At 43.6% G+C, this 24,350-nt stretch overlaps 1 protein-coding gene across 3 annotated transcripts in view; it reads left to right on the top strand.

The window, feature by feature from the left end:
* Window positions 1–24,350, top strand: part of TAF3 (TATA-box binding protein associated factor 3) — a 196,055-nt gene that overhangs the window by 143,230 nt on the left and 28,475 nt on the right. Inside the window, exon 4 of one of the 3 annotated variants that reach the window (XM_066634193.1) lies at window positions 2,132–2,217. In XM_066634193.1, coding sequence (XP_066490290.1) covers window positions 2,132–2,217 — 86 coding nt within the window. Of the gene's footprint in view, window positions 1–14; window positions 115–2,131; window positions 2,218–24,350 lie in introns of those variants that run through there. The other 2 variants (XM_066634194.1, XM_066634195.1) reach the window with 2 other exon arrangements.

Genomic DNA, 24,350 nt, shown 5'->3' on the forward strand with positions numbered 1-24,350 from the left:
TCTTCTCTCTGTAGAATGGAGTAATTTATGCAAAGTCAAGGGAATTCTGAGAAAGAGGACCAGGGAGAAAACATGATTATGAAGGAAAAGTGTTCCCCAACTGAACATTAGCCACGCTATTGAAGAGGTGAAATCTTTAATGAGAAGAGTATCTCCTGCACCACCCATTTACTCCTAAACTCTCTCTCTCTCTCTCTCTCTCTCTCTCTCTCTCTCTCTCTCTTCCCGTTTAAAAACAAAACTGCGAGCATTGAGAATAAGAAATCATTCTTTACATCTGTATAATACTCCAGCCACACAGGGAACTATATTTACTAGTGGGAAGCTAGCATATATCAAATATTTTTAGATGGCTGTACCTTTAGGCTGATGAATATCATAACTAACCAGGCATTCTACAGTATTCACATGTTAAGATTTTGCAGTACAGTACCCAGAATTGTACTGCATATAACGTGAACAACTTTCACATGATGAAAATTAATCTAGACAAAATTAAGTTATTGCTGTCTTCCCTTTCCATTCCATAACTAGTTCTTATCTAGTTTTTTTTCCTGGTTCTTTTAGAACTTGGTATAACACTAGGACTATAACAGAACATAACATATTAAAAGTCTATTATTTATAGTCCTAAACTATATTGTTATACGGGGAAAGCAATATAAGCTTGGACAGATTACATTGACAAAGCTTCCTGTTACCTTGGTGAAAAGTCCCTGTCAAAAGATAAACTTTAAAGCTAGACTGCATGAAAGAGTTCCTAGATAGAATTAAAATTTAAACTGATCACAACAGATAAGCATTTTTTTTAAGGCGGGGGAAAGAAGTCTACCTCTTTGCTGCAAGTCAGGATTTTGAAAATAAATTTCCCCCCTTTAAATCTCTTGAGTGATTTTCATTTTTTGCAAGGCTGCTCTGCTGGTGTCCTGGAAAAATGGAGAGTTAGAGCTTTATCAGTTGGTGCCCTGAGGTATGTGGCAAAGAAGCTAAATCCTTGAAGATTAGCAAAAAGAAAAAAAAAATGCAGCACATGGCAATAAGGGGCTTATATGACTACTAGTATTAGTTCAGGTAAAAGAAGTATTGCTTATACATAAAACTGGACAAATCCACTGACAATGTATTTTTAGTTAGCTACAAAGGAGTCTTGTATTTGCTGGACTTTACCTCTTTGATGGTTTTGGAAGCTTCGTAATCCACTGTAAATGCTCTTCTGCTGGCCTGAATTCTCAGTATTACTCAAGAATTGCAACTCTTTAATTTTAACATGACTTCATGTTCCCTTAACTTCTTTTTTTATCACACATGCACATAAATCTTCATCTAGCCTCCAGTTGTTCTTGAAATGTAAAAAAAATCAAGTGACTGTTTGGATCCTTAACATTTCAGGTTGTGACAGTTATCTAGTACGTAATTAGGGTATCCCAAAAGCAGTGCTCTAATTTTTTTTGGGGGGGGGATAGCTTAATGAAACCCACTTTAACCACATCATGGCCTCCTGTATCTTTCTTTTAAAGTTTAAAGAAGATAAAGTTGACATGTTAAATTTATTTCTTAAAAAGGAATTTTGCTTCATGTTCTTCATACAGTAGCATCTTATGTGACTGAAGAGCATCTTGGAACAAGAGACAGTGTACTGCATTTCAGGGGCTAACTACACCTCAGCAGACTGATGCACAATTTTTCTCCCTATGTTAGTTTGACTTGAACTTCACCTTGTAAAACTGATTGGCAGTAAGTTCATGACTGACAAAAGAAATGGTACTTCTTCACATAGTAACTATGCAGCCATGATTTGTGCTAGCCATTATTATGAACCCACACTGTGGTTCAGAGCAGCAAAACTAACTGTATCGTATTATTGACCTGTGAATTCAGAATGTATTAACTCTGAGAAACTTGCAACCAGTGTGGTTTAACAGCACTAAGATAGGAAATAGGATTCTGGTTTTTCCCCCCTTTGTTACAAGGTATTTAAAGGTGGACCCTGGTATTACTGGTGATTCAAATCAGTGGATGCCGAATCATTGGATATCAAGGCCCACCTGTATAGTTTCACACAGTGAAATTAGTGTTAAGTATCTGTCTTGGGGGATTCAGCCTATAAAACAGTGAAATGTGTTCCTTTTAGCAGATCAAAGTTGAACCTGTTGTTCCTGCACCATCTCCTGTGATTCCCAGGCTGACCCTGAGAGTGGGGGCTGGTCAGGACAAGATGTAAGTACAAAGAATTTTTTTGATTGTTGGTTGGGGGACAGCGTCATCCAGATTCTTTACTTCCTGCTTGTGCAAATCCCATTCGGTAAATGGTTTGCTGTTTTATTAACGTTACGAGCTATTAAATCTAGTTGTCTATGGACCTTCAGTTCCTCCATTGTACATCCTCTTGTCAAATCACCGTGTTCTAGAAACTTAGGACCAACCTGCACTTGATGGACAACAAGTTTTTTTTTCTTTTACTCTAATGCAGGGGTCTCTAAACTTTTCGGCTGAAGGGCTGCATCAAATATCTGGCATGGTGTCGAGGGCCAGGGAAAAAAATTAGATATACAATTTAAATAAATACATTAGAGATGGAACTTAGATGAATGACTGAAATGAATGAATGAATGAATGAATAGGCTCAAATGTCCAGGATTTCTCCAAGCACCAACACAGCCCAAGAAATAAAGCACACACACTTAAATGAACCCCCATTCCCCCACCCCACAAGCACAGCTCTGGTTGTGTTTGGTCAGCTGGGCCAGAGGCTCTCAGGGGATCAGAGGCTGACCGTGGGCCGGATGGAGGCACTCCATGGGCTGCTTCTGGTCCCCGGGCCAGGGTTTGGAGACCCCTGCTCTATTGCAGTAGCAGTGGGCTGCCAGTTTGCTCAGGCAGCAGTAGAAGTTGTCTTTAATGCTTTTCCCCAGTCAATCTAATGCTGCTATTAGACTTGTGGAGTGGAGAGAATACAGAGATGGAGCAGTATCAGGGTGGATTAATTTAAATCAATTTCCAGTTAGCTAATTTGTATAGTAGCGTTCCAGTTCCAGAAGGTCTTGGATGAAGCTGATTATCTGGATCCTTTTCAGTCTGGCTTCAGGCTTGGGTTTGGGACAGAGACTGCCTTGGTTGTCTTGGTGGATAACCTGCGCCGGGAAATGGACAGGGGGAGTGAGTTCCTGTTAGTTCTGCTGGACCTCTCAGCAGCCTTCGACACCATCAACCATGGTGTCCTTCTGGGTCGGTTGGCTGAGTTGGGGCTTGGAGGCACTGTCCTGCAGTGGTTCCGCTCCTTCCTGGCTGAAAGATCCCAGAGTGGTGCTGGGGGATGCTTGTTCGGTATCCTTGCCTCTTAGGTGTGGGGTGTCACAAGGCTCCATTCTGTCTCCCATGCTGTTTGAAGCCACTGGGAAGCCACATGAAGCCACTGGGAGAGGTCATCTGGAGGTTTTGGGTAGGGTGCCATCAATATGCTGATGACACCCAGCTCTTTCTCTCCTTTCCTCCTGATTCCAAGGAGGCAGTCAAAGTTCTGGACCGCTGTCTGGAGGCTGTTGGGAGCTGGATGTGGGCGAACAAGCTGAAATTGAATCCTGATAAGACAGAGTTTCTCCTGGTCCAGAAGTCCAAGACTTGGGTATTGAACTACCGTCCTGCTCTGAATGGGGTTGCGCTGAAGGAGCAGGTCTGCACCTTGGGGGTGATCCTGGATCCACAACTGCTTCTGGATTTCCAGGTGGTGGCTGTTGCCAGGGAAGCCTTTGCTCAGCTGTGGCTGCTTTGGCTGCCAGCTGCGACCATACCTGAGTCGTTCAGACCTGGCCATGGTGACCAGTGACATTCTAGTGACATCCAGATTAGACTACTGCAACACACATCTGAAGATGGTCTGGAAACTACGGTCTTAGTGCAGAACACGGCCACCCATGTTGGGGCTTGTTGGTTTGATTGAGTCGGGCCACTGCTTCGGCCACTACACTGGCTGCCAGTTCGTTTCTGGGCTAAATTCATAGTGCTAGTTTTAACTTTTAAAGCCCTGTACGGTTCCAGTCCAGGGTATTTGAGGGACCGCCTCCTTCCATACAATCCGACCCATCCTCTCAAATCATCAGAGGGCCATTCTGACTGTACCACCACCAGTGGAGGTGAGGGGGATGGTGGCAAGAAAGAGGGCCTTCTTGGTGGGGGCTCCCTGTCTGTGGACCCCCCCCCCCCCGGAACTGAGAACAGCTCCCTCTTTAGAGTCCTTTCAGCAGGGGCTTAAGACCTTTTTATTTAAAGAAGACTTTTATTTAAAGAATGCCCACAAGGGGGCATGGCTTTTTATTATTATTTTTTATTATTTATTATTTTAATTTTGGGTTCCAAGTTTTATTGATTTTATGTTTTTATATTATTTCTTTTGTAAGCCGCCTTGAGTGCCCTTTACTGGGACAGAAAGGCAGGATATAAATTCTATAAATAAATAAATAAGTATTTCTTGAACAAGTGTGCCTACTAATTGGCTACTAAAATAACTACATATAATAACTAAATTTTATAACTAGTTTATAATGACTAAAAGTTTGTTTGCAAACAAACAATAAAGACTTTATAAACTAGGAGCATAATCCAAAACCTTTGGCAATACCACTTATATGCCTTTTGCAGTATAGAATTAATTGCTTATGGACAGTGGAAGCTTTATAAAATTAAGAATATCTGTTTAGGCTAGGATTTCTCTCAAGGATTTCGTATCTCTCTGTACACATACAAGGACACACAAGCAGGTACCTGAAGACCATTTGCTCAGAACATCCCAGGGACAAAAATGTCTAGTAGTTCATTTTTTTTTCTCCATGATGTGGAAGGCTCATGCCATTGAGTTTACAGTTTTAATATTCGTATTTGCCCAGTAATAAATATAATATACATGACCTATTGCAGTGGCGTTCAACCTTTTTCGTGCTATGACTCCAATAAATAAATACAGGCTGAGACTGAGGATCCACCATGGATCCGTCCCCCCTCCCAGGACCCTATCCTACCATCCCTGCCCCTGTTGCTACCCACTTCTCCTCTCAGCACTGTTCACTGTAACCAAATATTCTTATGAGAGAGAGCAGAAGAAGTGACCATGAAACCTGGTGCTTGTGAAAGCTGTTTTAGCACAATTTCTAAGAACTCAAGCAGGACTAGGAAACAATCTCCAGGTACCTGAAGTGGTATACCAGATGCCTCCACTTTTACCTGGTGGTACTCTAGTCCTGTGGTCTTCAACCTTTTTCATTCCTGTAAGTTGCTGCGACTCACAACTGAGGCTTCTCAGCCCCATTGGGGTCCCAAGAACAATGACCTATTGGCTTCATAATGCTTGACTTTAAATAGAAAAGGGGCTCCTGACTTCAGTTTTTAGCCCACTTGTTTGATCCCTCACACAGCAGATTAATCTATATTTCTCCTGCCCCAGCCAAGTATTTCAGGACATATATGATTATTTCATTGCGATTTCATTCCTCTGCTTTAGATTTTGTTGTGGTTTATTGGTTAAATTGGTTTCTATAACTTCTGTATTGTAAGCTGCTTTTGTGTCCCATTTAGTGGGATTGAAAGTTGACAAATAAATATTTCCCAGGAGTACGCGTATCTCCAGTTATAAGGTACAAAAAAGTAACCACAACAAATGTCTTAAATGGTTTGGGACTGAATACCTTCTCCTATATGAACCTGTTCATATATTAACATTATCCTCAAAGGCTGTTCTTTCCTGTACCCTGCCACACTTGGAAGTGAGACAAGTAATGACCAAAGATGTGGCTTTCTCAGCTGTAGTGTTTTGACTCTGGAACTCTTTCCAGAAAGGCTATTGTGGGGCTTTGTGAGGTGAAACCAAAGGAACAGGACCATGGGAATCCCCAAGTGAGCACCTTACTCTGATCAGATGCAGAGCTCAAATCCCCCAGGATCTTGGCTCCACTTTTCTTGGCTCTGCCCCTACTGTATGGAAAAGGAAGCTGGTTAGAGGGGCAGCCGCCTGACTTGGAGCTTTGTGCCCCTACTCTTCTCCAGCAACTCCCTACTGACTCACTGCCAGTACAGATGAACAGATTGGGAGAGTTCAAGGTTTGGGGAAGGATTCTTCAGGGGTGCAGGCTCTGGGGACTCTTGTTCCTGGAGCTTTTGACTGATAGGCTCCATCTTCAGCCTAGTATCAGCATTTGGGTCTGAGTCTGTCCAAAGACTGTTCAGACAGTCTTTTCCTCCTTAAATTCCGAATCTGAACTGTGCTGGGTACAGTATAGTTGGCAACCTTCAGTCTCGAAAGACTATGGTATCGCGCTCTGAAAGGTGGTTCTGGAACAGCGTCTAGTGTGGCTGAAAAGGCCGATTCGGGAGTGACAATCCCTTCCACACTGGGAGCAAGTGCAGTCTGTCCCTGGCCTGTCTCCCTGGCTATGGGCCTTCCTTCTTTGCCTCTTAGCCTCAGACTGTTGGCCAAGTGTCTCTTCAAACTGGGAAAGGCCATGTTGCACAGCCTGCCTCCAAGCGGGCCGCTCAGAGGCCAGGGTTTCCCACTTGTTGAGATCCACTCCTAAGGCCTTCAGATCCCTCTTGCAGATGTCCTTGTATCGCAGTTGTGGTCTACCTGTAGGGCGCTTTCCTTGCACGAGTTCTCCATAGAGGAGATCCTTTGGGATCCGGCCATCATCCATTCTCACGACATGACCGAGCCAACGCAGGCGTCTCTGTTTCAGTAGTGCATACATGCTAGGGATTCCAGCACGTTCCAGGACTGTGTTGTTTGGAACTTTGTCCTGCCAGGTGATGCCGAGAATACGTCGGAGGCAGCGCATGTGGAAAGCATTCAGTTTCCTCTCCTGTTGTGAGTGAAGAGTCCATGACTCGCTGCAGTACAGAAGTGTACTCAGGACGCAAGCTCTGTAGACCTGGATCTTGGTATGTTCCGTCAGCTTCTTGTTGGACCAGACTCTCTTTGTGAGTCTGGAAAACGTGGTAGCTGCTTTACCGATGCGTTTGTTTAGCTCGGTATCGAGAGAAAGAGTGTCGGAGATCGTTGAGCCAAGGTACACAAAGTCATGGACAACCTCCAGTTCGTGCGCAGAGATTGTAATGCAGGGAGGTGAGTCCACATCCTGAACCATGACCTGTGTTTTCTTCAGGCTGTTTGTCAGTCCAAAATCTTGGCAGGCCTTGCTAAAACGATCCATGAGCTGCTGGAGATCTTTGGCAGAGTGGGTAGTGATAGCTGCATCGTCGGCAAAGAGGAAGTCACGCAGACATTTCAGCTGGACTTTGGACTTTGCTCTCAGTCTGGAGAGGTTGAAGAGCTTTCCATCTGATCTGGTCCGGAGATAGATGCCTTCTGTTGTAGTTCCAAAGGCCTGCTTCAGCAGGACAGCGAAGAAGATCCCAAACAAGGTTGGCGCAAGAACACAGCCCTGCTTCACGCCGCTTCGGATGTCAAAGGGGTCTGATGTGGAGCCATCAAAGACAACAGTGCCCTTCATGTCCTTGTGGAAGGATCTGATGATGCTGAGGAGCCTGGGTGGACATCCAATCTTGGGGAGAATCTTGAAGAGGCCATCCCTGCTGACCAGGTCGAAAGCCTTCGTGAGATCTATGAAGGCTAGATCTGGGTATCTGGGTATCTGTATGCTGGGTACAGGGGTCATGTCAATCACCTACACTGAACCTGATACTTTTCTGGCATCAGATGAAGACTCTTTTATTTTTAAGATCTTTTAAATCTGTTAACTTTTTATTATTTTTATGCTGGGTTTTTTTCTGCTGAGCTGCTAAATTATACTGGTAACTGTTTAAAATTTTAGTATTGGTGGGTTTTTTAAAAAACATTTTTCTCTTAAGCTGCCCTGAGAATTCTTTTTGGATTGAAGAGTCTTCAGTGCTTTAAAATAAAATAGACTGCTCTCTGGCAATTTAATTTTGATTGTATCCAAGAGCTGCCTTTTAACCTTGCATGAATCCAGCTGTCCTGAAATTTCTTTGTCCCATCTGAAATCTTCAATGGCTTCCTGATACCCTTATATTGTAGGTCAATGGTTCTCAAACTTTTTGTACCGGCACCCACTTTTTAGAATGAGAGTCTGTCAGGACCCACCAGAAGAGATGTCATGACCGGAAGTGACGTCATCAAGCAGGAAAACTTTTTAACCATCCTAGGCTGCAATCCTGCCCACACTAACCCAGAAGTACTGTAGATACTCGCCTATAGTACGTGAAATTTTTGCCAAGTAATCAAGCTCAAATTATCACTTTGCCTTATTACTGGTTCATACATGAATTGATGATCAAAAACTAGTTATTGGTGGAACTTTCACAGCCAACTAGCTACCTCCCTTCCTGCCTTGCTGGTCCTTGCAAGGCATTCCTGTCTTGCAAGGCATTCTGGAGCATGACCTGCCTTTTTCTACCATTATGCCATTCTTTTTCAAGTACCCCTAAAGGTCCTGTTGAGTGTCCCTGGGAGTACATGAATCCCAGGTTGGGAACTACTGTTTTACTGGTATGTAGTTTACAGTGCACTTACTCTGATAGTGCTTACAAAAAGGTGATGAAAACCAGAATTTAAAAAGAATAAAAATGTATCTTATGATCTTTTACTATGTTTTTAATAAATTAGAGACTACAGTTCTTAGGTAACAATTAGTGGTGGGTTATTTTTCAGGATCTGGCCTCAAGTAAAATCAGACAAAATTATAGTCAGACATCCCCCTAAGTTTAACCCCCAACTTATCCAGGGGTCATAGAAAATTCCATGACTATTGGCTCAAAGCCTGCCCTCGACTTATCTGTGGGATCAGCCTATAGGCGGGTGTCTGCAGTAAGTCCCATTTGCTGTCATTGTTAAAAGCGTGTACATAGTAGCCTCTTAAGAGTACAGATGCGTAACATTTCCCCAGATGCAGTCACATACCATGGTAACATCAAGTCTAATATATTAAAAATGAAATACAGTTTGAGAAACCCTGTTGTAGGTGCTAATTGCCACCCTGGGTGCCCTGTTATTGAAGGAGGAAGGGTGGGGTATAAATCTTAAAAATAGAGTCACCACCACCACCACATCAGAAAAACAGCCAGGATGGAAAGCAGATATGTTAAGAAGTGGACATCTGTTACTCCTTCCAGTTTCAGATCCCAAGGCAAGTACCTGCCTGTTAGTGTTGCAGTTGTTGATTGATTGGACGTACCTTTTTAACAGATCAAGAGCAGCAAATGGATTATAGTTTATTTTTAATAAATTTACATAAACTACAACTGGCAGCAGGTGCCATTTTAAAAAAGAGATTCTTTCTTCTCCTTCTCTTGTGAGGGAATGCCTCTTCCCAAATGGCATGTGCTCTGGCCTAATTACTATTCAGCTAAAAACAATGTTTTTTTTTCCTCTTCAAAATTGTGGTTTTATTCACATGTGAATTAATGGGAGAGTTTGTCAGTTAAAATTCATACAGTTAGGTTTTGTTAATTGGCTGGGTGATAGTCTGCATTCTTCTCCATGTGGTTGGACAAAACTGCCTAAATGTACATTAACAGTGCAAAAAAATTTTGTGATCATTTAAATCTATGCTCAGGTCAATGGACAATTCGTGTCTCTCTTCTAAATAAGCAGAATAAGGTCGAAAGGAAGTTTTACATTTCAAGGGGTTGTTGCAAGTGCTTTGACTGTGCAGTAAAACCAAGTGGAAAACAGATTATAATCAAAGCATTTCTATCTTTGTAGCAAACAATTACAGCAACACTTGCATAAATGCCACATTAGAAGAAATTTACTGGATTCCATTCTAATCCAATTAGAGCTAATTTTGTTCTTTAAATGAATAAAAGGTCAACCAGTAAATCTAGTTTATCTCAAACTCAAGTCTCCATAAATTGTTTTATTTAATTTGTTGTGAGAGATCTTATCCTTAATGGATTGTGGACTTATTAGTTTTCAGGTTTATAAAGAAATCTGTGACTGCTTCTATATATGATTTGAATGATCTATTGGTGCATGTGCATTTTCTTCTGTGTTATCACAGTCACAAGATCACTAATTCATTCTCTGTAGGGAGGCATTTAAGATTGGTTATCTGGAAAAGGCTAGCATGGAGCTCCAGCACTTCAATTACCAGTAGGGTTGGAGCACCTAACCTTTATCTTTGTCACAAACTAGCTTTTTTGAACTATTGACTGGTCAACCTTTTACCAAATACATGCCACCGGCATGCCTGCTCCAGTGCAAGTTAGGATTGGTCTGTTAGATGGCTTGTTTAAGAGATTTAGATATGGGCTTTCCTGTGTGACATGATCTGTCCCAAATGACAAGCCTCTGAGTTTTATTTTCTTCTGGAATTTACTATGCATGGACAAGAGGAGTCAACAGTGTATGGCACCTGACTTGCATCAGGAGGGGGAGACAAGCACCATAATTATTGACACTGAAGTCCTAGGGCAGAGGGAGGCAGTGTTGCTCATAGCATTTATGGGCAGGACAGATTTGAACAAACAAGTTAGGCCTCTGGAGTACATAGAACTGACACTAGAACCTAAGAATAGGGAATAATGTCTAAAGGTCATTTGTTAATGAACTCTTATATAATTACATGCCATCCGGCCATGTCGGGCTGTTCATGTTTAGAGACCATCTTTGGAATCCTTTCTCTTAAGAGCTTTTCCCAGTGTTTATCCCTTGCAATTGGTTTCGGAGGCATACTGCCACTGAACATGGAGGTATTGTACAGTCATCCCAACTAGCAGAGGCATCACTGGAGGCAATGGTGCCTGGGGCATTGACATTGTAATGTCCAGAGGAGGAGGCAGTGGCGGCTGCAGAGTCTTTGTGATCTCTCTACCACCTCCAGAAGGAATGGGGGCAGTAGCAAGATCGCAAAGTCTCTAAAACATGAGGAAGAGGCCTCTGCATACTTGAGACGATGGCTGGTGCTGCTGGTGCTTCTTCTGCCATTGCCATCTTGGCTGGGCCTCATGTGGCACCCTCATCTGGTCTGGTACCCAGGAAGGACCACTCCCCCCGCTTGGTACGCTACTGGTGACTAGTAAAGCAGTGGTAGATACCCTCCATGAATGGGTATGATTCCTTTTTAAAACTACCTAAACTTGGGGTAGTGAATTCCATAGATTAATTATATACTGTGTGAAGAAGTCCTTCTTTTTGTCTGCCATAAATCTCCTCACATTTGTTTCATTGGACGACCCAGCTTCGTTCTAGTGTTGCTAGAGAAGGAAAAATGTTTCTGTCTTCATACAGTGTAAAAATATAGGTCTTAATCATGCTCCCCTTAATCACAATTTTTCCAAGCTTTGGAGCCCCAAATGTTGTATTCTTTCCTCATAAGTAAGGTGCTCCAACTCACTGATCATTTTGGTATGTAAATTAAATAAATACACATCAGACACCTAGAAATATACCAACATGAAACAACAGGAACTTAAAAAGTTGTTACCAACTCTCCTCTTAAGTTTTTTAGGCAGACATTATCTTTTTTGTCTCTCAATGTTTGGAAACAGGCAAGGAGTCATGAGATGGAGGCGGGTGCATGTTAACGTAGTTGTCCAAGCCCTAAAGCAATGATGCTAGGGCATTGCCTCTGGCCTTTACAGAACATGACTCATATCAGCATGAATAAGAAAATGATGTTAATACTTGGCATTTATATAGCCATGAAGGATGTTCAAAATGTTTCACATTCTTTATGTCTGTAATCAACAACTTAGGGCACAATCCAGAGGCACCCATGGGCCGGTGCAAGTGTCGGGAGGAAAGCAGGCTGGCGCTCAGAGATGTGCCTTCCTGCGGAGGCTGGCTTCTTCTGTGAGTCTTGCATCAGCCTGGCCAGGCTGACGCAAAGCTCAGGGGTGGGTGGGTGGGAGGGAGATGTTCCTGGGCAGGGGGAGGGTGGGCAGTGGGCTGTCCCAGGGACATGGGATGGGGAGCAGGAGGCGGGGGCTGGGATCTGGCAGTAATGGCTGGAAGCCGGTCCGCTCTCCTCGGCCTTGTGCCACCTCAGGAGGAGACCCATTGGGGCAAGGGCGCCTTTCCCAGGGGTAAGGGGAAAAGTTTCCTCTTGCTTCTGGCTGAGCTGCCTTGGACACCTATCCTGTGCTGGATACAGCACAAGCCTCTTGGCTTGCCTGTTCCAGTGCAGGATAGGATTGCGCCCTTGGTAAGGTAGGTCAGATTTATTATCCCCATATAAAGACAAGTGGGACTGAAACTGAGAGTTACTTACCCAGTACCACCTATTGCATTGTGACGGGGGGGGGGGGGGTTTAACTGGGAACATTTAGCTACTTCACCAGATGTTGATACTCACACCATGTCTGTCTCCAGAAGTTTAGAGAGCTGGTGCTGGTCTACATGTACTTAAGTTGCAAAGGTTATTATCAAGAATATTTATATACCACTTTTTAACAGGAGTAGTTCATAGTAACTACTGCTGCATAGTACTGTAACATCTATGCAGTTTACCATTTTTGTATAATTTTTATTTTGAAGTTAGACAGTATTTTAAATCCAGAGCCCAGTATGAAGGTTGCCTAGGCATACTGTTTGCTTTCATCTTTATGGTAGTTGTTTTTTCATGTAACTTTACGTTCTGCCATGTGGTGTGCACACAGAGAGTAGGAAGATTCACAGGAGCAGAGTCTGAAGCTATTGTGTACTTTCTTCAGCAATTGAATTTGCCCCCGCTCCTTGATTTTAGAAGGAATAGTAAACTGTAAATGTGTTCCCCAAACCCATCCCAGTCACAGCTCCCTGGTATGTGGCCCCAAGAGTTTAGAAGCATACTTTTCTCTCTAACACTAGCAAACATCAGCATAATGCTGCTTGAAGTGTGGAGCAGCCCTCAAACAGCTCCTGTGAGATTTTGAATCCCACCCAGAATCTTCAAGACTGGGCACTATAAAAATCAGTAGTTTGACAGGAAGAAGAGACTACACGCAACAAGTAGACTTCCTTTCAGTACTTCCTTTCTGCTAACATAGTGTTCTGTTTATAGAATTTATGATTATAACATAAATTATGTGCCCCAAAAGCCCATAAAACACAAGAATATGCTCAGACACTGCAGAAAGGTATAGTTTTTATTTTGGTAATGTTCATATCTAAAGCAGACATAATTTGTCTCCTAGTCTCTTATTATAGGCTTCAGGTGGGACAATTCATCCTCCTCTTAAAGGGTAAATAAGTAAGCCATTGTAAGGATTCTTTTGAACTCAGTGTGCCATTTAGCAGCAAGTTATTCAGTCTTTGGTAATTTAGATTACTGGCTTCTTAGTGTTTGCCCACAAAAGCCAAATAATGGGGCTCATTAAGCTCCCTGTGTAGGCCTATCCAAATTGTGTTTGCCTCTAACCTTGGCTCTCTATGTGTGGCTGGGGAGGGAAGGGTTGGCTCTTTATTGACTTGTCAGGTAGTGGGATAGTGTTACAGGCCAAGCCGCTCACGACCCATTCCATTTAGTCCCCTGTTTTGTGGTAGGGAAAACAGGTAAAGGGATCCTACTGGAAAGCCCCTCCTCCTGCACGTTTTTATGAATTGGACCAGTGTTTGCCACAGTTAGGGCACCGTGACCAAATCTTCCACAAGCTGTAATGCAAGCAGGAGGGAGCTATTGTGGGATGCAGCTGTGGGCGGTGTTGGTTACCTTATGAGACACTGCCCATTCAGCAGAAAGCTCTGAAGGAGAACTTGACTGTGGAATTAAATAAGGGAGAGTGATACTTGGGGGAGAAAAATGTAGAAGACTTAAACCATAGCTGGTTGGGGGGGAGTGAGATGGCAGCACTGACAATGGAGACTTGGCAGTGAGTGTCTTCCATAGTTTATAGCCCTAAAGGTTAGCCCAATTATTGCACAAAGGAGCACTTAGCAGTGAATGGCTAAATGTTAGCAGTCGGGTAACAGAAATGAACCTTTTATGTATCCATTTTTCAATGTTTTCCTGAATTCTAGATAAAGAATAGACCTGTTAAAGGAAATAATTGATGGAATTTTGTGTAGAATGGGGATTTTGGAGAAGGAAGGTTTTGTGCTGATGGGCTGCATGTTTCCAGGCATTTAGCATTTGCATGGATTTAATTCATTTTAACTTGTCTACTTTCTTATTCTAATATATTATCCTGTCCAGAGACACTGAAATTGGGTTGGTCCTAAAATCATGTTTCCTTATTTATAAGTAGAAATAAGAAGGAAATGAAGTGAAAAGTATGTGGTGTACGTAGATTTATCTAACAGAGGTCACTGTCAGTGGAGGACTTAGGAGTGACAACATCTCAGGCTGCAATTCTAACCTCACTTGCCTGGGAGTAAGTCCCATTGAACACAATAGGTCTTACTTCTGAGTAGACCTGCTTAGGATTCTGCTCTCAGTATTTCCTAGGTTAGACTTTTCTTTCTTTCTTACAATTGTCAGGTTAATTATTAGAAGCACACATTCTTTTCTTTTGCTTGTTCTTTTTGGCTTTTGGTACATTTTTAAAGTTTCTTCAACTAGGAGTTGAAGATGCTGTGCTGAGGACATTAACAAACTTTTGCTAATATATTTGGCACTTCAGATAAATCTCCCTGACCTACAGCTAATAACACAGGCCTACAAAATTGAAGGTCGGAAAAGTTTTTCCCAAACTTTATGGTGGTTTGATATGAATTTGGGGTGCCGATTCCAAAAATGGCATCTGTTTTGCCCTATCACGTCTAGTTCTGGAGATATAATATAGCCTCATTAGTGAATGGTTCAAGCAGCTTCCTCATGAGGAAGCCATGGTGTAGGCTTCCTCATGAGGAAGCTGCTTGAACCATTCACTAAAGAGGCGATGCCGTGTCTCCAAAACTAGATGTGATAGGGCAAAACAGATGCCATTTTTGGAATCGGCACCCCAAATATACCCAGGAATTGGTGTAACGTTTAAGGAAGCAAAATGTGTGCTGGCCTGTGTAACTGGTGTAAGATTTTTAAAGAGCTTGTTTTTGCATTCACAGTGTTACCCTTCAGGAGCATTTAAAGATTGCATTAGTAAGGGTAAAAGTAAGGGAATAGAATCAATTCTATATTATATACAAAGAGCAAATATAGTGGTTTGCTCACCTAGAGAGAATGTTTTGGGATTCTATACTGTATAAGACATATATGAGGAGAAGGGCAAAGAGTGCGAGGCAGACCCAGAGGATGGTGGAGAGACAACATCAAAGATACATTGCAACATCAAATAACACTGGAAGGCCACTACAAGTGCAAGAACCAGAACTTTGTATCTCCCTCAACATCTGAAGTAGAAGAAGAAGATGATGATGATGACAATGATTAGTAAGGGTTTGTGCAGATGGTGGCAGTTTTTAGCCCTTGAGCAAGGCAGATGCTTTTCCTCAAAGGCCTCCCATTAGTCAAGCAGGACAGGGTAGTCCCTGTCAGTTGTCAACAAGGGGATCGGCACCCAGTGCTCCAAATTAGAGTAATTTGGACATGCCTTTAAGAGAGGAGGGAAATGCCATTATGTTTAGCTTCAGCATAAACCAGTGGTTCCCAAACTTTTCCAACTGGCAGCTCCCTTGACCTACTGGGCCATTACCTGTGTCAGTCTTAATTTTAAGTTATCAAACTGTTCCCCAAATAGAAGATCCCAAGCAGCTGTACTTAGCCCTTGATCCCAGAATATAGCATCTGAAATAATAAAACATACCATAGTTTCCTGTGAAATAGATAGAGTGATGGAACAAGTTGCCCTTCAGCATTTTCCCCTCCAGATTAATTATAGAATAAAAATATTTGGGGATTTGTATGTTCAGCAGTAACAGCTAAATACATATACAGGTGGAGCCTGTTTATCCATGGATTTTATATCTGTGCATCTGGCTCAACATGGGTCCCCTAGACTTGCATTAAGCCAGACTTGCCCAAACCTGAACCCTCCAAAGGTGACCAGAGGGCTTCCTCAGTGCTCCTGAATCCACAGCTGCTCCTGGATTCCCAGGAGGTGGCTGTGGTCAGGGGAGCCCTTTGCTCAGCTTTGGCTGATTCACCAGCTGCGATCATACCTGGGTTACTCAGACCTGGCCACGGTGACCCATGCCCTAGTGACATCTAGATTAGACTACTGCAATGTACTCTGCGTGGGGCTGCCTCTGAAGAAGATTTGGAAACTGCAACTAGTGCAGAACACGGCTGCCTGTGTGTTGCCGGGGCTTGCCAGTTCGACTCAGTTGGGCTGCTGCTTCAGCTGCTACCTTGGCTTCTGGTTCGTTTCCGTACTGAATTAGAATTGCTAGTTTTGACTTTTAAAGCCCTTTACTGCTCAGTTCCAGGATATTTGAGAGACCACCTCCTTCCATATAATCCTTGCAGATACCAAGGCCCCACCTGTATGTCCAAGGAAGGAGAAGTTCTGTTTATGTAGCCTGGGGATCAGGGTTCTCTTACAAAACACATTTGCATGAATTGTAAAAGAGGAAAAGGGAAAGATACACTCAAGGTGAACCAGCACCTGGAATGAGCAGCCCAGAGCTTGGTTTCAGTACCAGAACCGATCTCACAGACCTTTTTGTGCCAGATTCCAGCCCTGGTTTTCTCTTATTATAATTTCAGTAGGCTGATTTGAGGGGAGGGGCACATATTGTTTACAGAAGACACCTGCCTATAAGTCGATCTCACAGATAAGTCAAGGGCAGGTTTTGAGCCAAAAATCATGGAATTTTCTATGATCCTTGGGGTCAGGGGTCAGACTTAGGAGGGTGTCTGACTAATTTTGTCTGTTTTTACCTGAGGCCAGATCCTAAAAAATAACCTACCGGTAATTGTTGCCTAAGAACTGTACAGTCTCTAATTTATTAAAAACATAGTAGGCAGGTATTAAAAACACAGTATAAACACATAGTCTACTCAGAAGTAAAGTCTGTTTTTGCTATGCTATGTATACATATACATAGCATAGCAAAAACAGACTTTATTTCTGAGTAGACAAGCCTAGGATTGGGCTCTAAGTGCACTGTAAACAGCATACCAGTAGAACCATTAATCAAATCCTCCTTTAAGGTGCCTGGTGTGTTAAGCCAAGAGGTTCTACATAGCTTATAAAACATAACTGGGAGTGCAATTTGATTCACAGTGGAGAGACAAGCCACAAGGGATGACTGAGCAAGTGCAGCTGCCCATAATTCCACCCGATTTACTCAGAAGTTGACCCTCTGCAGGAGGACAGGCAGCAGAGCCTCCTCCGGGTCTTGTGTGGGGTACCTGGCAGTCTCACTTTCCATCCACCTGCACCCAGCCAGTCCCCCCCCCCCCAATTGCGTGGGGAGCTAGAGGAGGCAGAGCGGTGGGGGGCAACCTGCTGGCCTGGTGCTCCCCACGCCCTCTCTGAGCCCACCACGTGCACTCACTGCAGTCTGCCGCCCGCAGGGGCAGGAAGCGGATTGGGGGTGTCCTGGCTGCCCCACCACCACCCTGCCTCCTCCAGGGCTCCTCTGGCTCCCCGTGCAATGAGGGAACCGTCCAGGCACAGGTGGGCAGGAGGTGAGGTTCCAGGAACCCCACACAAGACCCAGAGGCGGCATCACTGTCCATCCTCCTTCAGAGTCCCTCCCTGACCTTGGCATGGTGCAGATGGCCCCCTCCGTCTGCCTGCGTGACTACACAGATAAGGCGAGCGAGCAATTCATCCATCACTTTTGGGCACAAATGTCTCGACTTATAGGCGAGTATCTATGGTGAATGTGATCCGTTGGTTTATATGTGATCATCTTCTCTCAATTTGGACCTATATATTTAGTCTTTTGATTGATCCTGCAGAAGCTCTTTGTTCTTACCTTCAAAGCATTCAGTAGGTTTGCCCTCACCCCCATCCCTCCACTCTCCTATGCCAGTACATTCTTCCTATGGCGTTTGATTGGATTCTTCCAGCTCCATCACCCTCAGCTCCCTTAGCTGTCTGAAAGTGTCCCACTCCCTCAGATGATTCTGCTCTTTCTCTCTTGCTATCCTTTATGTTTGGCACAACCTCCCAGAACACCTGCTTGATGTCACCTCTCAATTCCTTTCAATTCCTCCTCAAAACCCACCTATTCTTTCTTTGGTGGCACAACCCCCTGCTCTCTTTGTCTTTCTGTATCTAAACCTAAGTACATGTAACTAAAGTAAGTGCATCTTCTCCTGTTTGCTGTAATCTCCACCTCTCTAATTTATAAAGCATCATGACAGAGATTTTCACATACATATTGACGTTCAGTTCCTGTTTTGCAGAAATTCATAAAAGTGAACTTGTGGGCAGGACTACTGGGCTGTACTTTTTCACTTCTTTTTTCAGATAACTTTGGCAGTCAAGCTATGTTCTTCTGCATCAAATTGCCATTTTCAGAATGGTTTAGTAATCACCCGCCCCGTTTTCTCCTAAAGGCAACCTAGAATGCAAGCGTGAGAACCTGTCCCAAAGTTGATTTAGGTCCTCTCACCTTCTTTTAATTACAGAAGCCACCACACCAATTATTCCACTGAATTGTGTTAGGTGGGGAGCAGAAGCAAAATTATTTTCATTTGCTTTTGGGCCACACTCAAGCAATGACTCCCAAGGTGAATCCATAAAGAGGTTTGAGTCATTGGGAAGAAATGACCAATTACTAAATGCAAGATTCTTTTGATTCTGCTTTCTGTTGCACAAGAGTGGAAGCGCATGTGTGCTGTACATCTCAATTAAAAAATAAGGAGAGAGAACTTCAGGCAGGTTCAGGCACATAGCTACCTGAGTAGAGTTCCATGCACAAACTAGTAGGAGCAAAACAGCGATACCCATTCTGCCAAAGCCACAGAGCCAAAGTACATGCCTATAGGATTGTTTTCATTAACACAACTTGGTGGCACAGAAAAATAACTATTCTGTAGTTAATTGTAAAGTTAAATGTAGTCATTTTACCAGCATTTGTCAATATGGCTGACAGTAATTGGGGCAGTTTGAAACATGTTTGCTGCCTGTACATCAGTGTTTCCTGCAACAAACCTACAGAGTGGAGACTTCGTTATATGGGAGAGGGGGATACAGTATTCATGGATACGCATCCATGGATCCTGTATCTGACCGTACCCCCCCCCATGCTCACCTCCAGAGGGTCCTCTGAGCATCCGTCTGTGGCCTCTGCTGGGCTCAGATTGAGCTCTAGAGCCAAAAAAAAGGTCACTTCCTTGGGCCTCCCAGTGCTTTATAAGGCATTAAAAATGTCACTTCCGGTTTCACAGAGAAACTGGAAGTGACTTTTTTTAAGCTTTAGGGCTCACTCTGAGCCCTGCTCGAGGACCCTCTGGAAATGAGGTGTTCGCCCATGTGTGCTGTTTCAACGGGCTGACAACGGGCACACAAGGCGGCTAACAAACAATTTAAAAATACAACATGAAAAACAGTTAAAAACAATTTACAATGATTAAAAAGCTAAAAACAAAACAAACCCCGTGGATTTTCATATAACAAGCAAGAATGCCAGCTAGCCTGTCAACAATTAAAAGCTTTTTGAAATAAAAAGGTCTTCAGTCCACACCGAAACATTAGCAACGAGGGAGCAGTTCTCAGTTCTAAGGGGAGGGTATTCCACAGTTCGGGGGCCACCACTGAGAAGGCCCTCTTCCTGGCCGCCACCCCTCTCACATCTCTTAGTGGCGGCACAGTCAAAAGGGCCCCCCCAGAAGATCTAAGAGCACGGGCCGGATTGTAGGGAAGGAGGCGGTCCCTCAAATACCCCAGACCCGAGCCGTAAAGGGCTTTAAAAGTCAAAACTAGCACCTTGAATTGGGCCCGGAACAGAACCGGCACCCAGTGTAGCCGCCGGAGCAACGGCTCGACAGAGTCAAACTGATGTGCCCCGGCAACCACACGAGCAGCCACGTTCTGTACTAGTTGTAATTTCCGGATCGTCTTCAAAGGCAGCCCCACGTAAAGCGCATTGCAATAATCTAATCTAGATGTCACTAGGGCATGGGTTACTGTGGCCAGGTCCGCGCAGCTCAGGTACGGTCGTAGCTGGCGAATCAGCCGAAGCTGAGCAAAGGCTCCCCTGGCCACTGCCGCCACCTGGGACTCCAGGAGCAGCTGTGCATCCAGGAGAACCCCCAAGCTGCGGACCTGCTCCTTCAGAGGGAGTGCAACCCCATTCAGAGCAGGACGATATCTCACAGCGGCCCACCAAATGCCCCAGGGAGCACACCAGATAACAAGAGACCTCATCCTGGTGCCCTCCCTTGCATCTGGCATTCTGACATAGCCCATTTCTAAAATCAGGAGGTTGCACATGCACATCATGGCTTGTAACCCGTAATGGATTTTTCCTCCAGAAACGTGTCCAATCCCCTTTTAAAGGCGTCCAGGCCAGACGCCATCACCACATCCTGTGGCAAGGAGTTCCACAGACCAACCACACACTGAGTAAAGAAATATTATCTTTTGTCTGTTCTAACTTTCCCAACACTCAATTTTAGTGGATGTCCCCTGGTTCTGGTGTTATGTGAGAGTGTAAAGAGCATCTCTCTATCCACTCTGTCCTTCCCGTGCATAATTTTGTATGTCTCAATCATGTCCCCCCTCAGGCGCCTCTTTTCTAGGCTGAAGAGGCCCAAACGCCGTAGCCTTTCCTCATAAGGAAGGTGCCTAAGCCCAGTAATCATCTTAGTCGCTCTCTTTTGCACCTTTTCCATTTCCACTATGTCTTTTTTGAGATGCGGCAACCAGAACTGGACGCAATACTCCAGGTGTGGCCTTACCATCGATTTGTACAACAGCATTATAATATTAGCCGTTTTGTTCTCAATACCTTTTCTAATGATCCCAAGCATAGAGTTGGCCTTCTTCACTGCCGCCGCACATTGGGTCGACACTTTCATCGACTTGTCCACCACTGCCACAAGATCTCTCTCCTGATCTGTCACAGACAGCTCAGAACCCATCAGCCTATATGTGAAGTTTTGATTTTTTGCCCCAATGTGCATGACTTTACACTTACTGACATTGAAGTGCATCTGCCATTTTGCTGCCCATTCCGCCAGTCTGGAGAGATCCTTCTGGAGCTCCTCACAATCACTTCTGGTCTTCACCACTCGGAAAAGTTTGGTGTCGTCTGCAAACTTAGCCACTTCACTGCTCAACCCTGTCTCCAGGTCATTTATGAAGAAGTTGAAAAGCACCGGTCCCAGGACAGATCCTTGGGGCACACCGCTTTTCACCTCTCTCCATTGTGAAAATTGCCCATTGACACCCACTCTCTGCTTCCTGGCCTCCAACCAGTTCTCAATCCATGAGAGGACCTGTCCTCTAATTCCCTGACTGTGGAGATTTTTCAGTAGCCTTTGGTGAGGGACCGTGTCAAACATCTTCTGAAAGATATATAATGTCTACAGGTTCTCCCGCATCCACATGCCTGTTGACCTTTCCAAATAATTCCAAATAATTCTATAAGGTTCTTGAGGCAAGGCTTACCCTTACAGAAGCCATGCTGATTCTCCCTCAGCAAGGCCTGTTCGTCTATGTGTTTTGAGATTCTATCTTTGATGAGACATTCCACCATCTTACCCAGTATAGATGTTAGGCTGACCGGCCTATAGTTTCCCGGGTTCCCCCTCTTTCCCTTTTTAAAGATAGGCGTGACATTTGCTATCCTCCAATCTTCTGGCACCATGGCTGTTTTGAGGGACAAGTTGCGTATCTTAGTCAAGAGATCAGCAACTTCATTCTTCAATTCCTTAATAACTCTTGGGTGGATGCCATCAGGGCCCGGTGACTTATTGATCTTTAATTTATCAATGAGGTCTGAAACACCTTCTCTTTTAACCTCTATCTGACTTAATTCCTCGGTCAGGAGGCGCCGTTCGGGCAGCGGTATCTGCCCGAGGTCTTCTGCTGTGAAGACAGATGCAAAGAACTCATTCAATTTCTCTGCCATCTCTAAGTCTCCTTTTATCTCCCCTTTTCCCTCCCTCACCATCCCATCACATCTCACCACCATCCCACCTAACCATTGGTTCACATGCTGAGATATTAGGGAACAGCTATGAATGTTCCAGCTGCTCCAAATTTGAAAATGGCAAGAGCAACATGTTAGAATAAGGGAACAGATGAGGCTGTGGGTGGAAAGGGAATCAGCATGGAATGGAGTATGCAGACTAAGCTGGTGTTATTATTAAGAATATATATGACGCTTTTCATCAAAAAAGTTCATAAAGCAGTTTACAGACAAAATCAAATACTGTAGATACTCACCTATAGTAGTAAAATTTTTGCCAAGTAATCAAGCTCCAATCATCACATCTCTGGGTCAATCAGAGGGCAGAGCTTTTCAACTCTGAAAAGTTTCTTTTCTTGGGGGTCATTAGAAGCAATGCAGAGATCATTTGTTTCTATAGTAACTTTCCAGTCAAAGTTAACCTTTTATTCTCCCCCCTTCCCTTTTGCAAATGCTGTTGCAGCCTGGTTTTGTTTTGCATTTAGTAGAGATCTGTTTTTTCAACACCAGAATGGGATCTTCCTTTCCATTTGAAGCAAAGTCCCAGGCTACAATTCAATGCACCATTACTTAAGAATAACACCCATGGAAAGCAGTGGGTCTGCTTCTGAGTAAAAAGGGTTGCAAATATATGCAGCTGCATCTCTCTGCTGTGAATTGAATTGCACACTCCCAGTTATGTGTTATGGGTTGTATGTTGTATGTAGAGCTTCTGGCTTAACACACCAAACACCTTAAAAGTGGATTTGATTCATGGTTCTCCTGCAGTGGTTCCCAACCCTTTTCACTTGCATATCCCTTGGCAGCCCATTTCCATAAATTGTACCCTTCATATTTGCAAAATGTTTGTAATTAATAATACAAGCCTTCATCTCCTCCATATGAAAGCCCAGACTTCATGTATTTATCACAGTGTTTTCTCTTTTCATCTCTTTGAAGAAGACTCTGCCTTTGCACTGTTTGGCACCAGAAGTGTGCTGAGAAATTCTGGGTGATTGATCACTTTCCATATTATGTTTCAGCTTCTTTACTGTACTGGTTTTCAATCACTGGTTCATACATAAATTGATGACCAAAAACTAGCTATTGGTGGGGCTTTCACAGCTGACTAGCTACCTCCCTTCCTGCCTTGCTGGTCCTTGCAAGGCATTCTGGAGCACGACCTGCCTTTTTCTGCCATTATGCCATTCTTTTTCAAGTACTCTTAAAGGTCCTGTTGAGTGTCCCTGGGAGTACGTGGATACCAGGTTGGGAACCACTGTTTACTGGTATGTTGTTCACAGTGCACTTACTCTGATAGTGTTTACAAAAAGGTGGTGAAGACCAGAATTTGAAAAGAATAAAAATGTATCTTTTACTATGTTTTTAATAAATTAGAGACTACAGTTCTTAGTAACAATTAGCGGTAGGTTATTTTTCAGGCCTCAGGTAAAATAAGACAATACTATGGTCAGACACCACCTAAGTTTAACTCCCAACTTATCTGAGGGTCATAGAAAATCCCATGATTTTTTTTTGGCTCAAACCTGCCCTTGACTTATCTGTGGGTTCGGCTTGTGGGCGGGTGCCTGCGGTGATTAATTGGCTCCCTGTTCCAAAAGGGGCCACAATCTAAAAAGATTCAGAAGAAACACCTGTTCACAGCCACTATAAAAAACACTATGCTGGGGTGTAAGGGACAGTTATTCTCCCCTGCTAAATATAAGAGGAGCGCCACTTGAAAAAGCACCTCTTCACCCAGTTAAGTGAACCCAGTTGTGGAAGCACCAATTACAAAGATAGTGCTTTAGCTGTGATAATAGTTTGATTAATTGTATTGAATTTCTGATTGTATTGTTTTTTTAATTGTGTGTTGTCCTGGACAACTCACAATAGAGAATAGAGACAGGATACAAAACTTTTAAAATAAATAATGAAGTGTTGATCCAGAGAGGAGTGTGTCCCCATATGTCCCCAGACTCTGCTGGGCTCAGACTGAGCTGTATAGCTCAAAACACATGACTTCAGTTTCACAGAGAAACCAGGGAGCACACCAGTATGTGAAATGAGGACCCAGTAAAGGTATTTCACACAGAGCACATGACTTCAAAGTTAGATGGGTCTCCAGTTCTTAATAATAACTATACAACAAAACCCAGTATAGTAGTATGTGAATTTGCAGAACTGCCAGAATTTTTATGTTTCAAAAAAAGCATTTTCTAGTTGCAGAACTAGAATATTTCTTAAATGCTGAATCCTATATTGCTTATGCCTTCAGAGGAACCACACACTTGGTACAGCAATCTGTACCCTGGGAATCCAATCTGACTTTTAAACAGCTATTTCTTCTTCAGGGCTTGTGGAGTGTCCTTCCTCTCAACACCATTTTTATTTTAAT

Source organism: Tiliqua scincoides, chromosome 7 (genome assembly GCF_035046505.1).
Source record: "Tiliqua scincoides isolate rTilSci1 chromosome 7, rTilSci1.hap2, whole genome shotgun sequence".
NCBI classification, from domain to species: domain Eukaryota; kingdom Metazoa; phylum Chordata; class Lepidosauria; order Squamata; family Scincidae; genus Tiliqua; species Tiliqua scincoides.